The sequence below is a fragment of the Doryrhamphus excisus genome, linkage group LG6, assembly GCF_037039965.1.
Source record: "Doryrhamphus excisus strain RoL-2023G ecotype Guam linkage group LG6, RoL_Dexc_Guam_v1.1, whole genome shotgun sequence".
Lineage (NCBI taxonomy): Eukaryota > Metazoa > Chordata > Actinopteri > Syngnathiformes > Syngnathidae > Doryrhamphus > Doryrhamphus excisus.
Window position 1 is genome coordinate 8,433,868 of NC_136362.1, and position 22,588 is coordinate 8,456,455.

The 22,588-nt window shown below is 40.3% G+C and overlaps 1 protein-coding gene across 7 annotated transcripts in view; it reads left to right on the plus strand.

The window, feature by feature from the left end:
• The window catches only part of ctnnd2b (catenin (cadherin-associated protein), delta 2b), a 155,375-nt gene that overhangs the window by 52,420 nt on the left and 80,367 nt on the right, over positions 1–22,588 (plus strand). For all 7 annotated transcript variants that reach the window (XM_058066029.2, XM_058066034.2, XM_078791346.1 and 4 more), the window contains one exon: positions 3,908–4,020. In XM_058066029.2, coding sequence (XP_057922012.2) covers positions 3,908–4,020 — 113 coding nt within the window. The remainder of the gene's footprint in view (positions 1–3,907; positions 4,021–22,588) is intronic.

The window sequence follows — 22,588 nt, forward strand, 5'->3', positions numbered from 1 at the left end:
ACAGGTCTTTCGAAGACTCGAGTTTCACTGACTCGCGGGTGCTCCACAAAGACTTGAGTTTCACTCACGAAGAATCGGGTTTCTCTGATTCACGAGTACCTGACACAGACTCCAGTTTCACCGACTCACAGGGTCTAATGAAAGAATTGTGTTCACTGACTCGCAAGTGCTCGATGATGACTCTTTCTTTACTAACTCACGGGGTCTCCTTAAAGAATCGAGTTTCATTGACTCATGGGTGCTCAACAAAGACTTGAGTTTCACTGATGAAGAATCCGGTTTCACTGACTCACCGGGTCTCGTTAAAAAGAATCGAGTTTTACTGACACGCAGGCGTTCGAAGACTCAAGTTTTACTGACTCACGGGTGCTCCATAAAGACTTGAGTTTTACTGATGAAGAATCGGGTTTCACTGACTCACAAGGACTTGACAAAGACTCCAGTTTCACAGACTCACAGGGTATAATTGAGTTGAGTTGCTCGATGAAGACTCTTTTTTACAAACTCACTGGGTCTCGTTATTCGAAGACGCAAGTTTCACTGACTCACGGGTACCCCATAAAGACTTGAGTTTCACTGATGTAGAATCGGGTTTCACTGACTCATTGACTCACGAGACTCCAGTTTCACAGACTAACAGGGTCTAATTAAAGAATTGTTGCACTGCTCAATGACCACTCAAGCTTCACTGACTCACGGGTACTCGATGAAGACTATTTTTTACTAACTCGTTAAAGAATCAGGTTGAGTTTCACTGACTCAAAGGTTCTAGTTAAATAATTGAGTTGACTCATGGCGTTCCGCAAAGACTTGACTTTCACTTACTCATGGGTTGACGAAGACCCGGCTTTCAGTGGCCGAGCGTTTCTGTGCATGATGGGCGACTGAAGTAAAGTGAGAAGCTAACAACTCCATACCAAATGAATGAACGGAATATTTCCAATTTGAATCGTGTTCTTCCTGGATTCTTGCCGTTTGTCCTTTGTATGACATCATTGCGTGTTTCTTCCGTGCATGCAAATTGTCTTTCAATGAGTAAGAATAGCAACATGCATGCATCATGGCATCCGTGTGTGTCCACTTGCCACTGATGATAATCACTCCCATGTATGATGATGGAGGAAGTGGGCTGTGGATGTGTTACATTATTGACTCCATAAATAATTCACTTTCATCACATTATGTCGCTGTGGAGGAAAGATGAGCGCCGCCTCAGGGCAATGCAGGCTTCCCATACATTCATCACGTTCATCGTGGTTCTTCTGGATTGGATGCCGTAGTATGATCGTTTTTGACAAAGTGCTAAAAATGGAATACTCGGATGCTCCAACTTACTCATGCACACATGATCACGGAGTTACTACTCGTAACTCAGTCGTTTACTCAGTCAGGGAAGCTGAAGTAGTCATTGAGCACTCGTGGGTCATTGTACCCTTGGATCAGTGAAACTTGAGTCGTCGCTGAGTATCCGTGAGTCAGTGAAATTCGAGTACTCGTCAAGCACCTGTGAGTCAGCAAAACTCGAGTAGTTGCAGAGCACTTCGGAGTCCGTGAAAATCGAGTCTTTCTGTTGAGTGCCTGTGGATTAGCGAGAATCAACTCATCGAACACCAATGAGTCATTGGAACGTGAGTCTTTCTGTTTAGTACCCGTGGTCGTTGAGCACCTGTGGATTAACGAGAGTCAAGTCATCGAACACTAATGAGTCATTGAAACATAAGTCTTTCTGTTTAGTACCTGTAGTCGTTGAGTACCTGTGGATTAGCGAGAGTATAGTCATCGAACACTAATGAGTCATTGAAACGTGAGTCTTTCTGCTTAGTACCCGCGGGTTAGTGAGAGTCAAATCATCAAACACCCGTGAGTCATTGAAACATGAGTCTTTCTGTTTAGTACCCGTGGTCGTTGAGCACCTGTGGATTAACGAGAGTCAAGTCATTGAACGCTAATGAGTCATTGAAACGTGAGTCTTTCTGTTTAGTACCCGTAGTCGTTGAGTGCCTGTGGATTAGCGAGAGTCAAGTCATTGAACGCTAATGAGTCATTGAAACATGAGTCTTTCTGTTTAGTACCTGTAGTCGTTGAGCGCCTGTGGATTGGCGAGAGTCAAGTCATTGAACGCTAATGAGTCATTGAAACGTGAGTCTTTTTGTTTAGTACCCGTGGTCGTTGAGCACCTGTGGATTAGCAAGAGTCAAGTCAGTGAACACTAATGAGTCACTGAAACGTGAGTCTTTTTGTTGAGTACTTGGGTCGTTGAGCACCTGTGGATTAGCGTGAGTCAAGTCATCTAACACTAATGAATCATTGAAACGTGAGTCTTTCTGTATAGTACCCGTGGTCGTTGAGCACCTGTGGATTAACGAGAGTCAAGTCATTGAACGCTAATGAGTCATTGAAACGTGAGTCTTTCTGTTTAGTACCCGTAGTCGTTGAGTGCCTGTGGATTAACGAGAGTCAAGTCATTGAACGCTAATGAGTCATTGAAACGTGAGTCTTTCTGTTTAGTACCCGTAGTCGTTGAGTGCCTGTGGATTAGCGAGAGTCAAGTCAGTGAACACTAATGAGTCACTGAAACGTGAGTCGAGTCTTTCTGTTTAGTACCTGTGGTCGTTGAGCGCCTGTGGATTAGCGAGAGTCGAGTCATCAAACACTATTGAGTCATTGAAACGTGAGTCTTTCTGTTTAGTACCCGTGGTCGTTGAGCACCTGTGGATTAGCAAGAGTCAAGTCATTGAACACTAATGAGTCATTGAAACGTTCTGTTTAGTACCTGTGGTCATTGAGTTCCCGCGAGTCAGTGAAGTATTTTTGTAGAGTACCCGTGAGTCAGTTAAGCTTGGGTAGTCATTGAACACCTGTGGATTAGTGAGAGTCAAGTCATCGAACACGAATGAGTCATTGAAACGTGAGTCATTCTGTTTAGTACCTGTGGTCGTGAGTCAGTGAAGTATTTTTGTGGAGTACCCGTGAGTCAGTTAAGCTTGGGTAGTCATTGAGCACCCGTGAATCAGTGAAACTCGAGTCTTTTTGTCAGGCCAGTGAAACTCAAGTAGTCATGGACCACATGTGGGTCAGCGAAACTCGAGTCTTTTGAACCCGTGAGTAAGTGAAACCCGAGTCTTCATTGAGTACCTGTGAGTCACAGAAACTTGACTCTTCGTCGGGCACCCGCGAGTCAGTGAAACCAGTGGCTAAGCAAGTGAATCGTTGTTTTTGTGTAATTTCTGATGCCGCTCAAAGTTAGAGTCCCGTTCAGTAAAAAAAAACAAACTTGTGTATTTGCATTATTTTTCCGAGTATTGCAGTATTTAAACACAGCTAAGTGATCTACCGGGATTGTGTCTGGAACCTCACCAGGAGATTGCGGATAAACCAATTTAGTGACACAAATCCTCATGTTAAAGCCCACTGCAGGCACCGCATGCTTATTTGACAACCAGTCTGTGTTTTTGCATAATTCAGGGGGGGAAATTGGTTATGTTAAATTAGCCATCATGATGGCTACAGCCGACATTGGAACGTCATAATCAGCTGTTGGCTCGCAACGCGTGCCAGCTAATTAGCGCTCGGTGTTCATCATTCTCAACCAGCAGAAATCTGGCACCAGTGAGGACGTATGAATATGACGCCGATTGACGTATATATGTAATATTTCACACATGGAAAAAAAATGCAGTATTGTTGAAAAAGAAGCAAAATGTAGGAAAACTGAGGCCACCATAAGGTGAAACTGGCAGACAAACAAAAGTAAAATCTGCCCTGTCGTCCCGCCAGACGGCGGAATCCATTTCGCAACAATTAAAAATGTGTCAAGGAGGATGGATCCAAAATAATATTTAGCAGGGGTGTAAATAGAACAGCTCTGACTACCCCCCCCCCCCCCCCTTTTCTCTCTTCACTCCAGGAGTTGCAGTTTGAACGTCTGACCAGGGAGCTGGAAGCCGAACGACAGATTGTTGCCAGTCAGCTGGAGAGATGCAAGCTTGGCTCTGAGACTGGAAGCATGACCAGCATCAGGTGTGTGTATATGTGTGTGTATGTGTGTGTGTGTGTGTGTATTCCTGCATCTTCACCATCCCGCAATACACACCTCTCAAAATGGAATACAATATCTTTTCATCTCCACTCCAATGGTGATCAATCAATACACGCAAGCCACCAGCCAGCCGTTTTTTTTTTTTTTTGGATGTAATCTCACTCTCCTACTCATTTTCTGGATGGGAATTGGACAGATTTTTTTTCATTTTGTGGGTACATTTAATAAGGTGCAGGGCTGCACCGCGGTCAAGTGGTTTGCGTGCCGGCCTCACAGCTAGGAGACCCGAGTTCAATCCCACCCTGTGGAGTTTGCATGTTCTCCCCGTGCATGCGTGGGTTTTCTAAACCGGGTACTCCGGTTTCCTCCCACATTCCAAAAAAAAAAACATGCTAGGTTAATTAGCGACTCCAAATTGTCCATAGGTATGAATGTGAGTGTGAATGGTTGTTTGTCTATATGTGCCCTGTGATTGGCTGGCCACCAGTCCGGGGTGTACCTGATACATGTTTGTATCAGGTGCAACTTTTGCGTGTTAAGTTGCTATGTGATGAATTTAGTGCTGTTGGTAGTAACGACATCGTAACTGTCACTGTACACTGGTATATTTGCATATTTACACATTTGGCACCTAGACCTCACACCCGAGTTCGATTCCACCCTCGGCCATCTCTGTGTGGCTTATCCTCACGAGGATCGCGGATCTAACAACGACTACACAGTAGCTCCGATTCCTACTGTACACTCTGTAGAGTTCATTACAGGATTTGATGTCCCCTCTGTAGCTTTCCTTGGACTTTATTGGGTTCTTTGTGTTTTCTTTGACGAGGGCGAGTCAATCGTGCATGATCGGAACAAGCTGTTATAGCATCTGTTATGAACTTGTACTCCATCTTCCCTCTCAAGCTAGAGTAAATACGCCACACACACACACGCACACACACACATACACACCCATGTCGCAATCTCCAGGCGAAAGCGGCTCTTCTGAAAGAATAACAGTAAAGCACTTAGCCTTCCTCTCAGGACGACGCAACGCCGCTAAATCCTCAGGCTCAGTCTAACTCCATTTCAAACACACACACACACACACACACGTGGCGTGTGATGAGGGACCGTCATTTAGCTCTGATTCTGCTACGTGAGAAGGGATCCCCGCCATCTCAAAGGGCTTCAATCTCACGGTCATGTCAGCTTTGGATGTGGATGGCGGAGATGAGAGCGATCGATAAAGGCATTGGACGGTAAACGCTGCATATATTTAGTGCAGGGGGTGTCCAAAGTGCGGCACGCGGGCCATTTTTAACCCTCGGTACGTTCTAAAAATATAAGTTAAGAAGAAACTACAAACATCAGCTGAAATGGCAAAAAGTCTGCAGTATTTTTACAACAATACATTCAAAATATTCAAGTAATTTGCAAAAATTATTTTGCAAAGTATATTTTGTTATGTCGCAAAAGTTCTTAAAAGTTTGTTAGCTTCGTTAGCTCTCAAAAATCCTGCTGTCTCGCAAAAAACTTGCGTTATGCAAATGTTTTCAAGAGAAATGAAGAAATCTTCAGTATTTTTACAAGAATTAAGTCAAGATATTAAGTAGAATTTGAAATAGTAACTTATTGCGTTAACCTGTCTTAAAATTGCTCTGAAGTGTTTATGCATTAATGGAGAGTTGCTGCATCGTCTTTTTTGCCTCTTGCATAAAAAAAACACATAAATGATATATAAATCCTTATTTGGTATTTGTATGATTTTCCACGGCTTTTCCACGGAGATGATCCACATGGACTTTGTACATGGAGAGAAAAGTGATATTTGTTGTTGCTACTGTCTTTTCCCACCAATCCCAGGAATTTAAGACGTTAATTAATATGAACGTTTGACAACTTGATAGAAGTTCCCGTGAAACCTGCGAGCCAAAGAAGCCAGGAAGAAAATTGCCAGCGAATGAGTGTCAAGTGCTTCTGAGCGCGTGTGGGAGGTGCTGAAGTTCTGCAGCGCTTTGCGAGATGAAGGCTTTCTGAGGTGCTAATGAGTCCTTCAGCTCCGCCTTTTGTTTCAGTCGCCACAGGTCACACGGCGTGTGGCGTGGCGTCTGCTGCCGCTTCGCCACTTCATCAAAACGCAAAGTGAACCTGGGCAAGGTTGTGGGTTTCTTATTTTTTTTGTTCGTTTTGTCCGTGACGAGTCTTAACGCTTGTCTGAACACTGACACCTAGTGGCCAGTGGAGATACAGCACTGGACTACATTCACAATTACAACGCTTCTAATGCCTCGTATTTGTATTTCACTTTATTTAACATTTTAATGCTTGAAAAAAGTGAAAGTGCAAAAGTGAAAGTGAAAGTGTTAAACTCCCAACCATTTTTCAATTGACAACCTTTTCAATTTTGCCCATTTTAGATTATTTTAATCTTTTAAGGTACACAAAATATTGTGTTTTATAGCAGTAGAAACACGGAAGCTAGCAAGAAGTAAACTAGATTCTCGTCTTTCATCAGAAGTAAATGTTTCTTTCTACCTTTTTCCCCTTCTCTGGTAATGAGCAGTAGAAGTTTCAGGAAAATATCAGCTACCGACTAAAATTTTTTTAGAAAAGCAGCTACGTTTCAAGCATAATTTTGACTTGGATACAAGTATGTTTTGCTTTTTGTGACATAAACAACCCAAAAAAGTGTGGTATTACTTAAACTTAGCGATTTATTTACAAATATAACACCATGAAGTATTTACACTTTGTAACTAAGCTGTGATACGTAACCTTCTTCTTTTTTATGCCTTGGAATTGCTCTCAAGTGTTAGTACATCAGTGGAGAGTTGCTGTATCACGTTTCTGCCCATTATGTAGAAAAAAACGTATAAATGCGTTATTGGTATTGGGCGTTGGGGTTTCTAACACATAAATGCATCTTTGGTGTGGACCCAAGGACCCATGGGCCAGCACTTTTGGTTTTGAAGGCCCTATGAAGATTGACATTACTTTTGAGTGCCCAATCCTAGTGGTGTTCCATTGCCATTGTAATCACAGAAGTTGGAAATGTCCAATTCTTCTTGAATGCAGCATTAGTAACAAATCATGCTGAATTATACATTTCAGTAAATTTGCTACAACTTGTCGAGTCGAGTGGTTAGCGCGCAGACCTCACAGCTAGGTGACCAGGGTTCAATTCCACCCTCGGCCATCTCTGTGTGGAGTTTGCATGTTCTCCCCGTGCATGCGTGGGTTTTCTTCGGGTACTCCGGTTTCTTCTCCCACATTCCAAAAAAAACATGCTAGGTTAATTAGCGACTCCAAATTGTCCATAGGTATGAATGTGAGTGTGAATGGTTGTTTGTCTATATGTGCCCTGTGATTGGCTGGCCACCAGTCCAGGGTGTACCTGATACATGTTGTATCAGGTGCACTTTTTGGGTGTTAAGTTGCTATGTGATGAATTTAGTGCTGTTGGTAGTGACGACATCATAACTGTAACTGTACACTGGTATATTTGCACATTTACACATTTGGCAGCTAGACCTCACAGCGAGGAGACCCGTGTTCAATTCCACCCTCGGCCATCTCTGTGTGGAGTTTGCATGTTCTCCCCGTGCATGCGTGGGTTTTCTTCGGGTACTCCGGTTTCCTCCCACATTCCAAAAACATGCTAGGTTAATTAGCGACTCCAAATTGTCCATAGGTATGAATGTGAGTGTGAATGGTTGTTTGTCTATATGTGCCCTGTGATTGGCCGGCCACCAGTCCACCAGTCTCGCCCGAAGACAGCTGGGATAGGCTCCAGCACCCCCCATGACCCTTGTGAGGAAAAGCGGTAGAAAATGAATGAATGAATGAATGTCCCCGGAGCGGCATTATTTAGGACATGATTTCGTTGCATTACTGAGTAGAATCATGCGTGTGCACACACACACACACACACACATGCACATTCATGCCACCACACACCACCTCCTGTGGCAGTCTGCCTCTTTTGGCAGTGTACACGTGCAACATTTGTCTGGTAATTGCTCGCGCAGTTGGACCGCATGCTCGTCTGGCCGCTGAGCCGTGCACGCGTGCATGTGTGTGTGTGTGTGTATATGTGTGTGTGTGTGTTGGCTGTAAATGCAGCACTCGTCTTGTAAGAAAATGTGAGCCGTCTAGCGAGGCCATTACCCAGAAGCTGCCTGCCAGTTGCCACTCAGCTTAGCATCTTTTCTCTCTGCTTTTATTTTGAAGGCACGTACATGAAAACAGTTAGTGGATGATGAGGACATATTGTATGGAAGTCTCCCTAACCTCCATCCGGTGTATACGGCTGCTTTGCAGTCATTCTGCATAATATCCTCCTCCGCCGTCTCCTCGGCAACAAATCTCACTTGAACCATAAGCAATAAATAACCAATTATGTGATGACAACAATGTGATGTATTGAAAATGCAACTCTCTTTAGACAACATTTCATAACATAATAAAAGCTTGCTTTCAATAACCGTATTGATGTATCATAGCAGTTTTTTATGCATATTTTTATGCAAGTGGTCACACTAAAAAGATGCTTTGATGATAATAGATTGTCCTTGATCTTAAATAAAACTAAAATCATGCAGAAAGGACACGCACCAGCAAATACAAATAGACAATGTGGACATTGAAAGAGTGAACGGAAATACATTTCTGGGGATCACAATAGATGAAAATATGAGCTGGAAACCTCATATTACAAATATAACAACATAAGGTGGCTAGAAATATTTCAGTATTGAACAAAGCAAAAATTTGTTCTCAATCAGAAAAAAATCACTCCACACTCTTTATTGCTCTCTGGTTCTACCATATCTTACTTATTGGGTGGAAATATATGGGCTAATAACTATAAAAGCTATCTTCACTTGCTAAATGTACTGCAAAAAAGGCCAGTAAGGATAATTCATAATGCTGCCTACAGAGAACATACTAACTCCTTATTTCTAAAATCACAAATACTTCAACTTGCTGATATAGTTCATCTTCAAACAGCTAAAATAATACATAAGGCTAAAAATAACCAATTAGCTAAAAATGTCATCCAGTACTTCTCTACAAGAGAGGAGAAATATGATCTCAGGGAAGAACTACATTTAAATAAAACACTTATATGCTAGGACTACGTTAAAAAGCCATAGCATTTCAGTATGTGGAATCAAACTATGGAATGGATTGAGTGAGACCCTCAAACAATGCACAACGATGAGCCAATTCAAGAACTAAACTAAACTAAAATAAACTAAAATTAAATTAAATTAAATTAAATTAAATTAAATTAAATTAAATTAAATTAAATTAAATTAAATTAAATTAAATTAAATTAAATTAAATTAAATTAAATTAAATTAAATTAAATTTATTAGGAAAGCAGGAAGTGAACAAATGTAACAGTTACTAATTGTAAAAGTACCAGATGGAGGGGTAGGATTTAATAAGCTTTGCTTCTTCCTACTCCTTTTGGACATGTGGAACTGTGAACTGATTATGTGATGCATTCAATTGTAATCTGATGCATGTTCAAATTAAATAAAACCATTACCATTACCATTACATACACACAAAATAACGCTCTCTCCCCAGCTACTTGGTAGGCGGGGTACACCCTGGACTGGTGGCCAGCCAATCACAGGGCACATATAGACAAACAACCATTCACACTCACATTCATACCTATGGACAATTTGGAGTCGCTAATTAACCTAGCATGTTTTTGGAATGTGGGAGGAAACCGGAGTACCCGGACGAAAACCCACGCATGCACGGGGAGAACATGCAAACTCCACACAGAGATGGCCGAGGGTGGAATTGAAACCTGGTCTCCTAGCTGTGAGGTTTGAGCGCTAACCACTCGACCGCCGTGCCGCCAATACACGTACATATAAATCAATAAACAGATTTATGATGTAAGCCGGAAAATAATGAGCTTCCCCTCCTTGAATGACCAGCCTGTGATACACACCACAGTAACGGGCTGGGAGCCAGGTGGCATCATCCGTATTGTTTGAGTCCGGCCCAGCCACCGAACCAAATGGCAGGCCTCCAGAAGAAAATTTAAAAAAAAACATGAGTTTGGAGCCAAAATATCCGACTATGAATTGTTGCTACAGCTGGCATCCAGGTGTGGCCAGCGTTGAATTGATCATAATGGAATGAACGTACATAAGTAGGTTATTGGTATTTATGATTCAAGCTTTTCCCTGTCCGCTCCAATTATTATCCAACTACTCCATAATGTAGTATTTAGTGTAGTAATAACCCATACTGACAGATATCCTTTTCCACTTATTGAGGGTCGGGTCACAAATGCAGCAGGGAAACCCAGACTTCCTTCTTCTTAGCTACTTTGTCCAGCTTTTCCAGGTGGATCCCGAGGCATTACCAGGCCAGTTCGGAGACATAGTCTCTCCAACATGTCCGGGGCCTTCCCTGAAACCTCCTGACCTGAACATCTCCCAGAAGACCACATCATAAGCCACGTTTACATGAGTTTTTCTTCTTTCCGAATTAAATCTTTCCAAATGACTTTTCCAAAAACAATGGTATACATGGAAAGGAATATTCCAATCTCCTGTCTACATACGCCGCTATAATCAAACAGAATAGTCAATGGGGCATGCCCAGTAAAACGTAAACATCAACATCACGTGATACCGACTTCCCAGATTTTTTCTTTCACTTGTTGGAATAACTCCGTATTGCCAGTCTTGGAATTTAATTTGGATCAAAAACAAAACTTTCCGCAGCAGTCCAGCCTCCGTTTTTAAAACCGAAGAACGTCTCAAGCTGCGTTTTACGCATCATCAAAAATAAAAAAAGTCAAAATATTAAGAATGAAATGTTGTTATATAACAAAAAAAGAAGAACATCATATGATGAGGAAAAATAACATAATTTAACATAATTTAACATAACATTAACATTAAAAAGTTAGAATATTATCAGAATAAAGTAACAAATATTATGGGATTGAGTCATAATATTATAAAATGAAAATGTTTGAAGATTATTGAAAAATATTTGGAAAATGCAAAAGAAAGGTTAATTCATTCATTCATTTTCTACCGCTTATCCTCACGAGGGTCGAAGGGGGTGCTGGAGCCTATCCCAGCTGTCTTGGGGCGAGACACCCTGGACTGGTGGCCAGCCAATCACAGGGCACATATAGACAAACAACCATTCACACTCACATTCATACCTATGGACAATTTGGAGTCGCTAATTAACCTAGCATGTTTTTTTTTTGAATGTGGGAGGAAACCGGAGTACCCGGAGAAAACCCATGCATGCACGGGGAGAACATGCAAACTCCACACAGAGATGGCCGAGAGTGGAATTGAACCCTGGTCTCCTAGCTGTGAGGTCTAGGTGCCAAATGTGTAAATGTGCAGTGACAGTTATGATGTCGTCACTACCAACAGCACTAAATTCATCACATAGCAACTTAACACCCAAAAGGTGCACCTGATACAAACATGTATCAGGTACACCCTGGACTGGTGGCCAGCCAATCACAGGGCACATATAGACAAACAACCATTCACACTCACATTCATACCTATGGACAATTTGGAGTCGCTAATTAACCTAGCATGTTTTTTTTGGAATGTGGGAGGAAACCGGAGTACCTGGAGAAAACCCACGCATACACGGGGGAGAACATGCAAACTCCACACAGAGATGGCCGAGAGTGGAATTGAACCCTGGTCTCCTAGCTGTGAGGTCTAGGTGCCAAATGTGTAAATGTGCAAATATACCAGTGTACAGTGACAGTTATGATGTCACTACCAACAGCACTAAATTCATCACATAGCAACTTAACACCCAAAAGGTGCACCAGATACAAACATGTATCAGGTACACCCTGGACTGGTGGCCAGCCAATCACAGGGCACATATAGACAAACAACCATTCACACTCACATTCATACCTATGGACAATTTGGAGTCGCTAATTAACCTGTTGGCGTTTAGATCAAGCAAACATGTTGGAGATGTTGGATGTTCTTGTTTTTCCTCATGTCAAACTTAGCGTTAATAGCAGCTTTGATGGCTCCAGGCAATGTCGTGTTTTTGGGAAAAGTGTTGTTTTGAAACTCTGGAGGTTGTGAGACACCATTTTTTTTTCTTCACCTTGTGGAAGTGGAACTCTGCCGATGTTGCTCTTTTAGCAACATAGACCTCTCTCTCTATATCGCTCGCTCGCTCGCTCTCTCGCCCCCATGTTGCATGGATGTTTCCTTGGTTTCTGCCACAAGCCTCCAGCAGTTTGTCAGAGAAATATGACTTCCACATCACTAATGTTTCACAATGATGATTTATGAGTTGTTAGAGTGAATGTGAGACATTACTGGATATCTGTGATTAATGTACTTAATTTTTGTCATATGGCTGCACGGCCATCATGTGATTAGCGCGCAGATCTCACAGCTAGGAGACCAGGGTTCAATTCCACCCTCTGGAGTTTGCATGTTCTCCCCCGTGCATGCGTGGGTTTTCGTCCGGGTACTCCGGTTTCCTCCCACATTCCAAAAAACATGCTGGGTTAATTAGCGACAAATTGTCCATAGGTATGAATGTGAGTGTGAATGGTTGTTTGTCTATATGTGCCCTGTGATTGGCTGGCCACCAGTCCAGGGTGTACCCCGCCTCTCACCCGAAGACAGCTGGGATAGGCTCCGGCACCCCCGCGACCCTTGTGAGGAGTAGCAGTAGAAAATGAATGAAAGAATAAAAATAAAAATAAAAATAAAAATAAAAATAAAAATAAAAATAAAAATAAAAATAAAAATAAAAATAAAAATAAAAATAAAAATAAAAATAAAAATAAAAATAAAAATAAAAATAAAAATAAAAATAAAAATAAAAATAAAAATCTGCTGCTGGTAAGTCCCTGCGGAGAAAGTATGTGTAGGTTTCCCAGCATGCTTTGCGGGTTAAAAATTTGTAGAAAATAGTATTGCTTTGCATGCGTATCAATGTGTAGGTATGAATGTGAGTGTGAATGGTTGTTTGTCTATATGTGCCCTGTGATTGGTTGGCCACCAGTCCAGGGTGTACCCCGCCTCTCGCCCAAAGACAGCTGGGATAGGCTCCAGCACCCCCCCGTGAGGATAAGCGGTAGAAAATGAATGAAATAAAAATAAAAATAAAAATAAAAATAAAAATAAAAATAAAAATAAAAATAAAAATAAAAATAAAAATAAAAATAAAAATTATAATTATAATTATAATTATAATTATAATAATTATTATATAATAAAAATAATAATAATAATTAATAATTATTATAATTATATATATATAGAAAATGAATGAATGAATGAATGCTCCGTTGGTGGTTTATACTTCAAAACCGCTGATTCGCTCATTTCACTGTCAATCAAAAAGGGATTCCGCCCCGGACAGCACGCAGAAGCTGAGCGTCCAGGCCAGTTCACTGCCCCATAGACACCCAAAGACGCTGAGCCCAGCATTTATCCAATGACCGTCCAGTTTCGCACATCGGAACAACCTACCCTGCGCTTCCCAATCCAAGTCAGGAAACGCTCAGCATCCGCCTTTTGGTGCTGCGGGAATGAAATTCCCAAGCAATCGCCACTGGTGTGCGTGGGTGTGTGCAAGATTTGCCATGAACTTCCAGGCCGGCACTGACGGAGTCGACATAGCTGTCACATGTTTGACCTCTCAATCTATGAAAAAAAACTGCTCCTACAGCCTTAACAACCGCGCTAAAAATAGTCTTAGCTTGTGTTGAACACAACACCAAGGTTCACAAATTCCGAATATGTCACAACAATCTAAAAAAGACAACATTTATTTGATCAGACTTTTTTCATTAAAGAGCAAGCCAGCAAAGTAAGTAAAACAAAACGATTTAAAACGCCAAGGCGCCATAGGATTGACAAAAAAAACAAAGAGTCGGTGAAGGATGAGCTCTTGCCGGACAAGCGAGTCAGTATCTGTTTCAGATGGAATTCACAACACATAAAACAGTCATTGGAAGCACAAATGAAGCAACCGCTAATGGATGGGATCCATCCAGAGTGGTTAACACAAGGCCGGATTGTCCTGATCATGAAGGAACGCCAGAACGTCATGCAACTACAGACCGATGCATGACATGGAAGCTCGTAGATGCTAAGATAAATTTATGGTAATGGTAATGGTAATGGTATTATTTCATTTGAACATGCATCAGATTACAATTGAACGCATCACATAATCAGTTCACAGTTCCACATGCCCAAAAGGAGTAGGAAGAAGCAAAGCTTATTAAATCCTACCCCTCCATCTGGTACTTTTACAATCAGTAACTGTTACATTTGTTCACTTCCTGCTTTCTTAATTTAATTTAATTTAATTTAATTTAATTTAATTTAATTTAATTTAATTTAATTTAATTTAATTTAATTTAATTTAATTTAATTTAATTTAATTTACATTTGTTCACTACCTGCTTTCCATAGTACAGTTCATGGTGTTTTGTTTTTTAAAATAATGTACCTCGTACCGAAGTACGAGGTGATATGACCATCCAATGACATAATGGGTTAGTAAGTTCTCTGTAGGCGGCATTATGAATTATCCTTACTGGCCTTTTTTTGCAGTACATTTAGCGAGTGAAGATAACTTTTATAGTTATTAGCCCATATTTCCACACAATAAATAAGATATGGTAGAACCAGAGAGCAATAAAGAGTGTGGAGTGATTTCTGATTGAGAATCAATTTTTGCTTTGTTCAATACTGAAATATTTCAGTATTATTTCAGATTTACTGTTCTGCATTAGCGGTGGGCAAAACCGTTCATTTCAGTGAACCGGATCATTCCGGTTCAGTCAGTAAAAAGATCTGTTCATTTTGTTTATTTCGGCCTGTGATCTCCCCCTGTGCATAGACCCGGTCAGCCGTATCGAGTCAGTCCGTTCACTCATGTTCACATTCGTTCCGACTCAACAGCGCAACAACACATGATGACTGGTGGTGTGTCGTCATGAACGAACGGGTTAAAAGAACTAGTTGTTTTTTTTAATGGAATGAACGAGGTCACTGACAGTGTCGGCCAATCTCTCGGTCTCGGTCTTGGTCTTTCAGTCAGCTAACCCCACCCAACAATAGAGTGAGGCACAACAATCCCGCCCTGCATAAGGAACCGACGCTCCAGCCAATCAACTGAACGGACTGAACGGGTATTTTAGGGGCGGTGACCTCGTTCAATCCGTTCACAAAAAAAAAATCTCTACCACCTTTGGGTACCGGTTCTGGAGCAATCATCAGTCACCTCCTTTAAAATGCCAGGAACATTGTTTGTATAGTATTTATGATGTTTACCTTTGGAGTGTTATGTTGCTGTGTGATGAATTTAGTGTTGTAAAATGTTCTCGGTAAGATAACACCGCGAGTCAGACTGTTATGTTGTTATCGTGTTATATCGAGTGCGCTGATTGGCTCCTGCCCAAGGAAGGGCGGCTATTTCCTCACAGACTCGTTAGTTAGATGTCAACAGATTAGAATTTAGCCGCTGTATAAGATAAAAGTAGCAGCTTAAGCTAATATTTACAGCAGTTTTGTCATTGGTTGGATTTGTTGTCATCGGAGGATTTGCTTTAGTTAGAGTCCGTTTTGGTTTGAGTCGGACTTTCTGGAACAGATTAATAACTTTAACCGAGGCACCCCAGTGAAAGATTTTTATCCAAGGGATTTTTTGCACTTGAATGGGTCGCTGCTGCATACTTAGGAAATTAAGTTTGACCTTGGCATTGACCGTCTTGCGGTATTACCTCAGAGGCTACCAGTTCTGGAGCAATCGTCAGTCACCTCCTTTAAAATCCGTATGCCAGGAACGAGCGAGACATTGACCCACTGATCCACCGCGTCACAACCAAAAAAAAATGGCGTCCCGTTCGGATGAAAGAAGTTGGATCACAATGGATTGTGTTTAACATAGCATTTTTTTATTAGCCGTTCAATTCACTCATCAACATGTTTGCACATGTTTGTATAGTATTTATGATGTATACCTTTGGAGTGTTATGTTGCTGTGTGATGAATTTAGTGTTGTAAAATGTTCTCAGTAAGATGACACCGCGAGTCAGACTGTTGTTATCCTGTTATATTGAGTGCGCTGATTGGCTCCTGCCAAAGGAAGGGCGGCTATTTCCTCACAGACTCGTTAGTGGGGCAGTATTTAAACAATTAGTAGTAGTTCTGAAGTAAAGGAGATTAGAATTTAGCCGCTGTATAAGATAAAAGTAGCAGCTTAAGCTAATATTTACAGCAGTTTTGTCATTGGTTGGATTTGTTGTCATTGGAGGATTTGCTTTAGTTAGAGTCCGTTTTGGTTTGAGTCAGAATTTCTGGAACAGATTAATAACTTTAACCAAGGCACCCCAGTGAAAGATTTTTATCCAGGGGATTTTTTGCACTTGAATGGGTCGCTGCAACAGATTAGAATTTAGCCGCTGATAAAAGTAGCTTAATTTGAAATTTACAGCAGTTTGTCATTGGTTGGATTTGCTTTAGTTAGAGTCCGTTTTGGTTTGAGTCAGACTTTCTGGAACAGATTAATAACTTTAACCGAGGCACCCCAGTGAAAGATTTTTTTGCACTTGAATGGGTCGCTGCTGCATACTTAGGAAATTAAGTTTGACCTTGGCATTGACCGTCTTGCTGCATTACCTCAGAGGCTACCAGGTTTATCCAATTCTACCAGCAATCTGTATTACAAATCAGTTGCCCGATTTTCAATCTCTTACTTAATAGAGCGTCACCCACCTCAGAAGCTGCTTTACTTATGTTCTAGCTTCAAACTATTCCCATCGGACATTCTGTCCCTAGTGTGAAACCGTGGTTTCTGCAACAGTTCTTCTAAGAAGGTGATCAGAGATGTACTTCATGGGCTACATGTGCTCCACTGCTGCCTGCGTCCTATCCAAGGATGGGTGTGCTTTTACCACTCACACTCTCCACACTAAGTGGAATTTTTGTTCTTTATATCCTGAGGCAGGCTGGCATTCCCCGGCTCTCCGGAGTGAACATGATGTACTTCAGAGGCACGACGTGGAAATGGAATATGACAGATTTTCTTTTTTTTTTTTTTACAGTTCACCCCATCTTAAAGCATCTGAAGTGGTAGACAGGAAGTTGTCGAGCCCGTGGTCTGCCTCACCAATGAGGCTGGATATATATTGTGTATATAACTTTATGGCCATTTTGGAGCCTCTGTGGGATTTAGACAGACTGTCAAGTCTTTAATGTCGCAGTGAAGTCTCTCACTATTTGCTTGTAGAGTAGTCAGTACTTGTGAATGTGTATGCACAGTAATGGCTTCCATGGTTTTGATTGGCTGTCGGATGTGGAGGGAACTTGGGGGTATCAAAGTAATTCAGAGGCTCTTGCTATTATTGAAGATAAACTTGTCCGTGTAAATGAATATAAATATTCCCGATATGTTTACTCTAGCACCGATGGGTTCTCCTGATAGTAGTGATGTGGTCGTCGGAATGTTATGATATTGAATTTGGACAAATCAACAGGGAAGCAGAAGGTTATTCTTATCGTTTTTTTATGGTAATGGTAATGGTTTTATTTCACTTGAACATGCATCCCATAATCAGTTCACAGTTCCACATGTCCAAAAGGAGTAGGAAGAAGCAAAGCTTATTAAATCCTACCCCTCCATCTGGTACTTTTACAAGCAGTAACCATTTGTTCACTTCCTGCTTTTCTAATATGGTTTATGTTTAATTAAATTCAATTCAATTTAATTTAATTACTGCTCCACTAACGAGTCTGTCAAAAATTTTATTTAATTTTATTTAATTTTATTTAATTTTATTTAATTTTATTTAATTTTATTTAATTTTATTTAATTTTATTTAATTTTATTTAATTTTATTTAATTTTTTGTCATGTACTGAAGTACGAGGTGATATGTATCGAGTTCATTGAGTGTTTTTGTCAGTTTTGCCTTGAATTTGTTGCATTTTCACCAAAAAGAGTGCACTTGTTGAATATGCATGTTTTGCGTGTCATGGCACTTCCTGCTTTCCTAATATAGTTCAATTTTTACGTTTTTTTATTTTTTATTTTTTATTTTTTATTTTTTATTTTTTATTTTTTATTTTTTATTTTTTATTTTTTATTTTTTATTTTTTATTTTTTATTTTTTTATTATTATTATTTTTTTTATTTTTTTTTATTTTAATTTGCACTTATTGTTTTTTTTGTAAACAGTATATCCCTTATGTTCACCCTTTGAAACGCTACCAGTGTCATTTGCCACTGCGACTGTGTTTTTCAGACTGTTGACTGTTACTGTGTCAACAAGCGACCAAAACACAAAACAGAGCTATAGCTCGGCGGATAAGTGTATCTATAGAGCAAGTTGTAGCACAGATGCATTGAGTTTGCCTTGTCAGCCGTTTCATTCCAATAACCTTCGGTCTTGTCTTCTTTTGTTTTCTCTTTCTAAATCCATAAAGCAGTAAATGAACCGCAATGAGGCTTTAGCTTTTAAATCCAAATCCAAGCAGTGACAAAATCAATGGCCGCATTATTGCTGATAGTTCAGACTATCTAAAAAAAAAAAACACCCCAAAAAACCTTTGGTTGTGTTCCGTTTGCTGTCTGCTCAAAGGGTGGCTTGTATTATCTCTCTGCTCTGTTGACACGAGGGGCGGCCATTGTGGTCAGCACTGATAAGAGATAATATGCAGGCAGAGTAATAGATGGATTATACACTACAGAAATCACAGGATTTTCATTGGCATTCGCTCCTTTGAGTCTCCCTGTTGGATTTAGCCGAGCTTGCTTTGTTTTGCTGCCTGTTTATTTTCCAATTCTGTCTTTACTTTGTGCATAAAAACTAACAGGGCCGTTTGTGATTTAGGTCGGTTTTTCTGACTGTAGATGGCCTCTTAACACTGCTTCTCAATGCACCGCAGAGTAAGAAAACGTAGCAGGAGAGATCCATGTTGCTAGAAAAGTATTTATTTCGGTTTTCATGTTTCTTGCTGACTTTTGTTCCTCCAAAATTCTCGATGCACCGCAGAGTAAGAAAATGTAGCAGGAGAGATTCATGTTGCTAGAAAAGTATTTATTTTGGTTTTCGTGTTTCTTGCTGACTTTTGTTCCTCCAAAATTCTCGATGCACCGCAAAGTAAGAATACGTAGCAGGAGAGAGCCATGTTGCTAGAAAAGTATTTATTTTAGTTTTTGTGTTTCTGGCTGACTTTTGTTCCTCCAAAATTCTCCATGCACCGCAGAGTAAGAAAACGTAGCAGGAGAGATCCATGTTGCTAGAAAAGTATTTTATTTTGGTTTTCGTGTTTCTTGCTGACTTTTGTTCCTCCAAAATTCTCGATGCACCGCAAAGTAAGAAAACGTAGCAGGAGAGATCCATGTTGCTAGAAAAGTATTTATTATAGTTTTCGTGTTTCTTGCTGACTTTTGTTCCTACAAAATTCTCCATGCACCGCAGAGTAAGAAAACATAGCAGGAGAGATCCATGTTGCTAGAAAAGTATTTATTTTGGTTTTCGTGTTTCTTGCTGACTTTTGTTCCTCCAAAATTCTCGATGCACCGCAGAGTAAGAAAACGTAGTATGAGAGATCCATTTTGCTAGAAAAGTATTTTATTTTGGTTTTCGTGATTCTTGCTGACTTTTGTTCCTCCAAAATTCTCCATGCACCGCAGAGTAAGAAAACGTAGCAGGAGAGATCCATGTTGCTAGAAAAGTATTTTATTTCGGTTTTCGTGTTTCTTGCTGACTTTTGTTCCTCCAAAATTCTCCATGCACCGCAGAGTAAGAAAACGTAGCAGGAGAGATCCATGTTGCTAAAAAAGTATTTATTTTGGTTTTCGTGTTTCTTGCTGACTTTTGTTCCTCCAAAATTCTTGATGCACCGCAGAGTAAGAAAACATAGCAGGAGAGATCTATGTTGCTAGAAAAGTATTTGTTTTGGTTTTCGTGTTTCTTGCTGACTTTTGTTCCTCCAAAATTCTCGATGCACCGCAGAGTAAGAAAACGTAGCATGGGAGATCCATGTTGCTAGAAAAGTATAGTAGAAAAGTAGAGCCTCAAAAGTAGAGCCTCAAAAGGTAAATACAAGTTGAAAGGTTGACAGGATGTCTTACAAGATAGCGTCCGTGCTGATAAACGGCCGCGCTGAAGCAGTGTTGATTGTCCTGTCAGTTAGTGTGACACCCTGGAGCACTGAAGAGTTCTTTGTGGGTCAGTAGGTCAGTAATGTGTTTCACAGTGGGAGGTCTGATTGCCTGTTTGGCAACAAAGGACAGTGGAGGAATTGGCTAAACCACCTCAAAGAAAATTATGCATGGATGAAAGGATGGATGGTTGGATGGATGGGTGGACGGATAGATGGATGAACAAAAGGTTATCCTCTTATTCCATGTGGAAGTGGTACATTTTGGCTTCTTTGTCCTTCTTCTCCACACGATTGAGGCACTTTATTAAGTTTAGAATAAGCAAATGGCAGAGTTTTGTTCTGTAGCTTGCTATGCTATCTGTGCGGTCTGCGCGCTAACCACTCGACCACAGTGCAGCCTATGCATTGACATTTCAGAGCATCATTTGAGAGAGTGCTAATATCTATTCATTTATTTATACCGTACAGAAAATGAAAATGAAACCAAGAAAATGCAAAAAAAAAATGAGTGTTATATCAACGTAAAAGATACGTAAGGTTTTTAGTTGGGAACTGATATTTTCCTGAAACTTCTCCACACGATTGAGGCACTTTATTAAGTTTAGAATAAGCAGCTGGCAGAGTTATGTTCTGTAGCATGCTATGCTAGCGGCTGCGGTCTGTTATGTTATGTTATGTTATGTTATGTTGTGTTATGTTATGTTGTGTTATGTTGTGTTATGTTATGTTATGTTATGTTATGTTATAAAATAAAATAAAATAAAATAAAATAAAATAAAATAAAATAAAATAAAATAAAATAAAATAAAATAAAATAAAATAAAATAAAATAAAATAAAACAAACCAAACTATATTAGGAAAGCAGGAAGTGAACAAATGGTTACTGATTGTAAAAGTACCAGATGGAGGGGTAGGATTTAATAAGCTTTGCTTCTTCCTACTCCTTTTGGACATGTGGAACTGTGAACTGATTATGTGATGCATTCAATTGTAATCTGATGCATGTTCAAATGAAATAAAACCATTACCATTACCACCAAAAATACCAAAGATTGATACGTCCCCGAAAATGTCTATTTTTTGACACAACTGTGATAAATTCCAGATCATATGTAACCCCCGAACAGCATGGGTGGCAGAAAATAAATTTGGGGAAGTCTATATGCGTACAAAAACAGTCATGGCAAAAAGCCATAAAAACAAAAAGAAAAAATTGAAAGCAAAGGAAACCACAGTGGAGATAACAAATAAAATACAGAAACCGGGACACACAACAAAAACACGACATTTACTGGGAAAATAACACACCACACACAAATGACACAAGCGAGGAGACACGAGGGCGGGCAGGAAAGTCAACACAAACACGTTTAGTTCCAATACTTCTTTCATTTTCATTTCCATTAGAGTACACAGGCCACACAGCTTGGGAGTGTTTTTTCCGACACTGATCTGTGTAGACGACCTTCTTCTCATGGCGTCTATACAGAGATATCCGTACTCCGCCAATCATCTTTATTGCTCTTCCATTGTGCCTGTGAGCATCTGTGTTGCAGGGTTATGCTTGTACAATACTGACTGCTGTGCAAGCATCCGCTCTGCTGGATTCTATTGCTGTCTGCATGAAACGTAAACATATACTATTGATACTATTGATGGAGAACGCTAATGGTGGAGGTCATTACTATGAATCAAAACACATTTGATGTTGTGCGTGAAATGGTCCACTCCTGAATAAATGGTCCACCCTTGAGGTCATTTATAAAGTCGCAGAGATTTGCTTCAAAACCAAAGATGTTTTTATATGTTTTTATAAACCCAAATTCCTGATCCCAACAACGTTTTTATACACTATGCTCTACTAATGCATTTACATTCATTCATTAATTTTCTACCAATTATCCTCTCGGGGGTTGCTGGAGCCTATCCCAGCTGTCTTCAGGCAAGAGGCGGGGTACACCCTGGACTGGTGGCCAGCCAATCACAGGGCACATATAGACAAACAACCATTCACACTCACATTCATACCTATGGACAATTTGGAGTGGCTAATTAACCTAGCATGTTTTTGGAATGTGGGAGGAAACCGGAGTACCCGGAGAAAACCCACGCATGCACGGGGGAGAACATGCAAACTCCACACAGAGATGGCTGAGGGTGGGATTGAACTCGGGTCTCCTCGCTGTGTGGCCGTACATAAATTGAAACTGAAACCAAGAAAATGCAACAAAATGAGTGTTATATCAACATAAAAGTTACGTAATGTTTTTAGTTGGGAACTGATATTTTCCTGAAACTTACCCATGTTCTATGTCTGATTACTTAAGAACAGAAAAAAAATGTTTTTTCTGATGAAAGATGAGAGTCTAATCTTTAT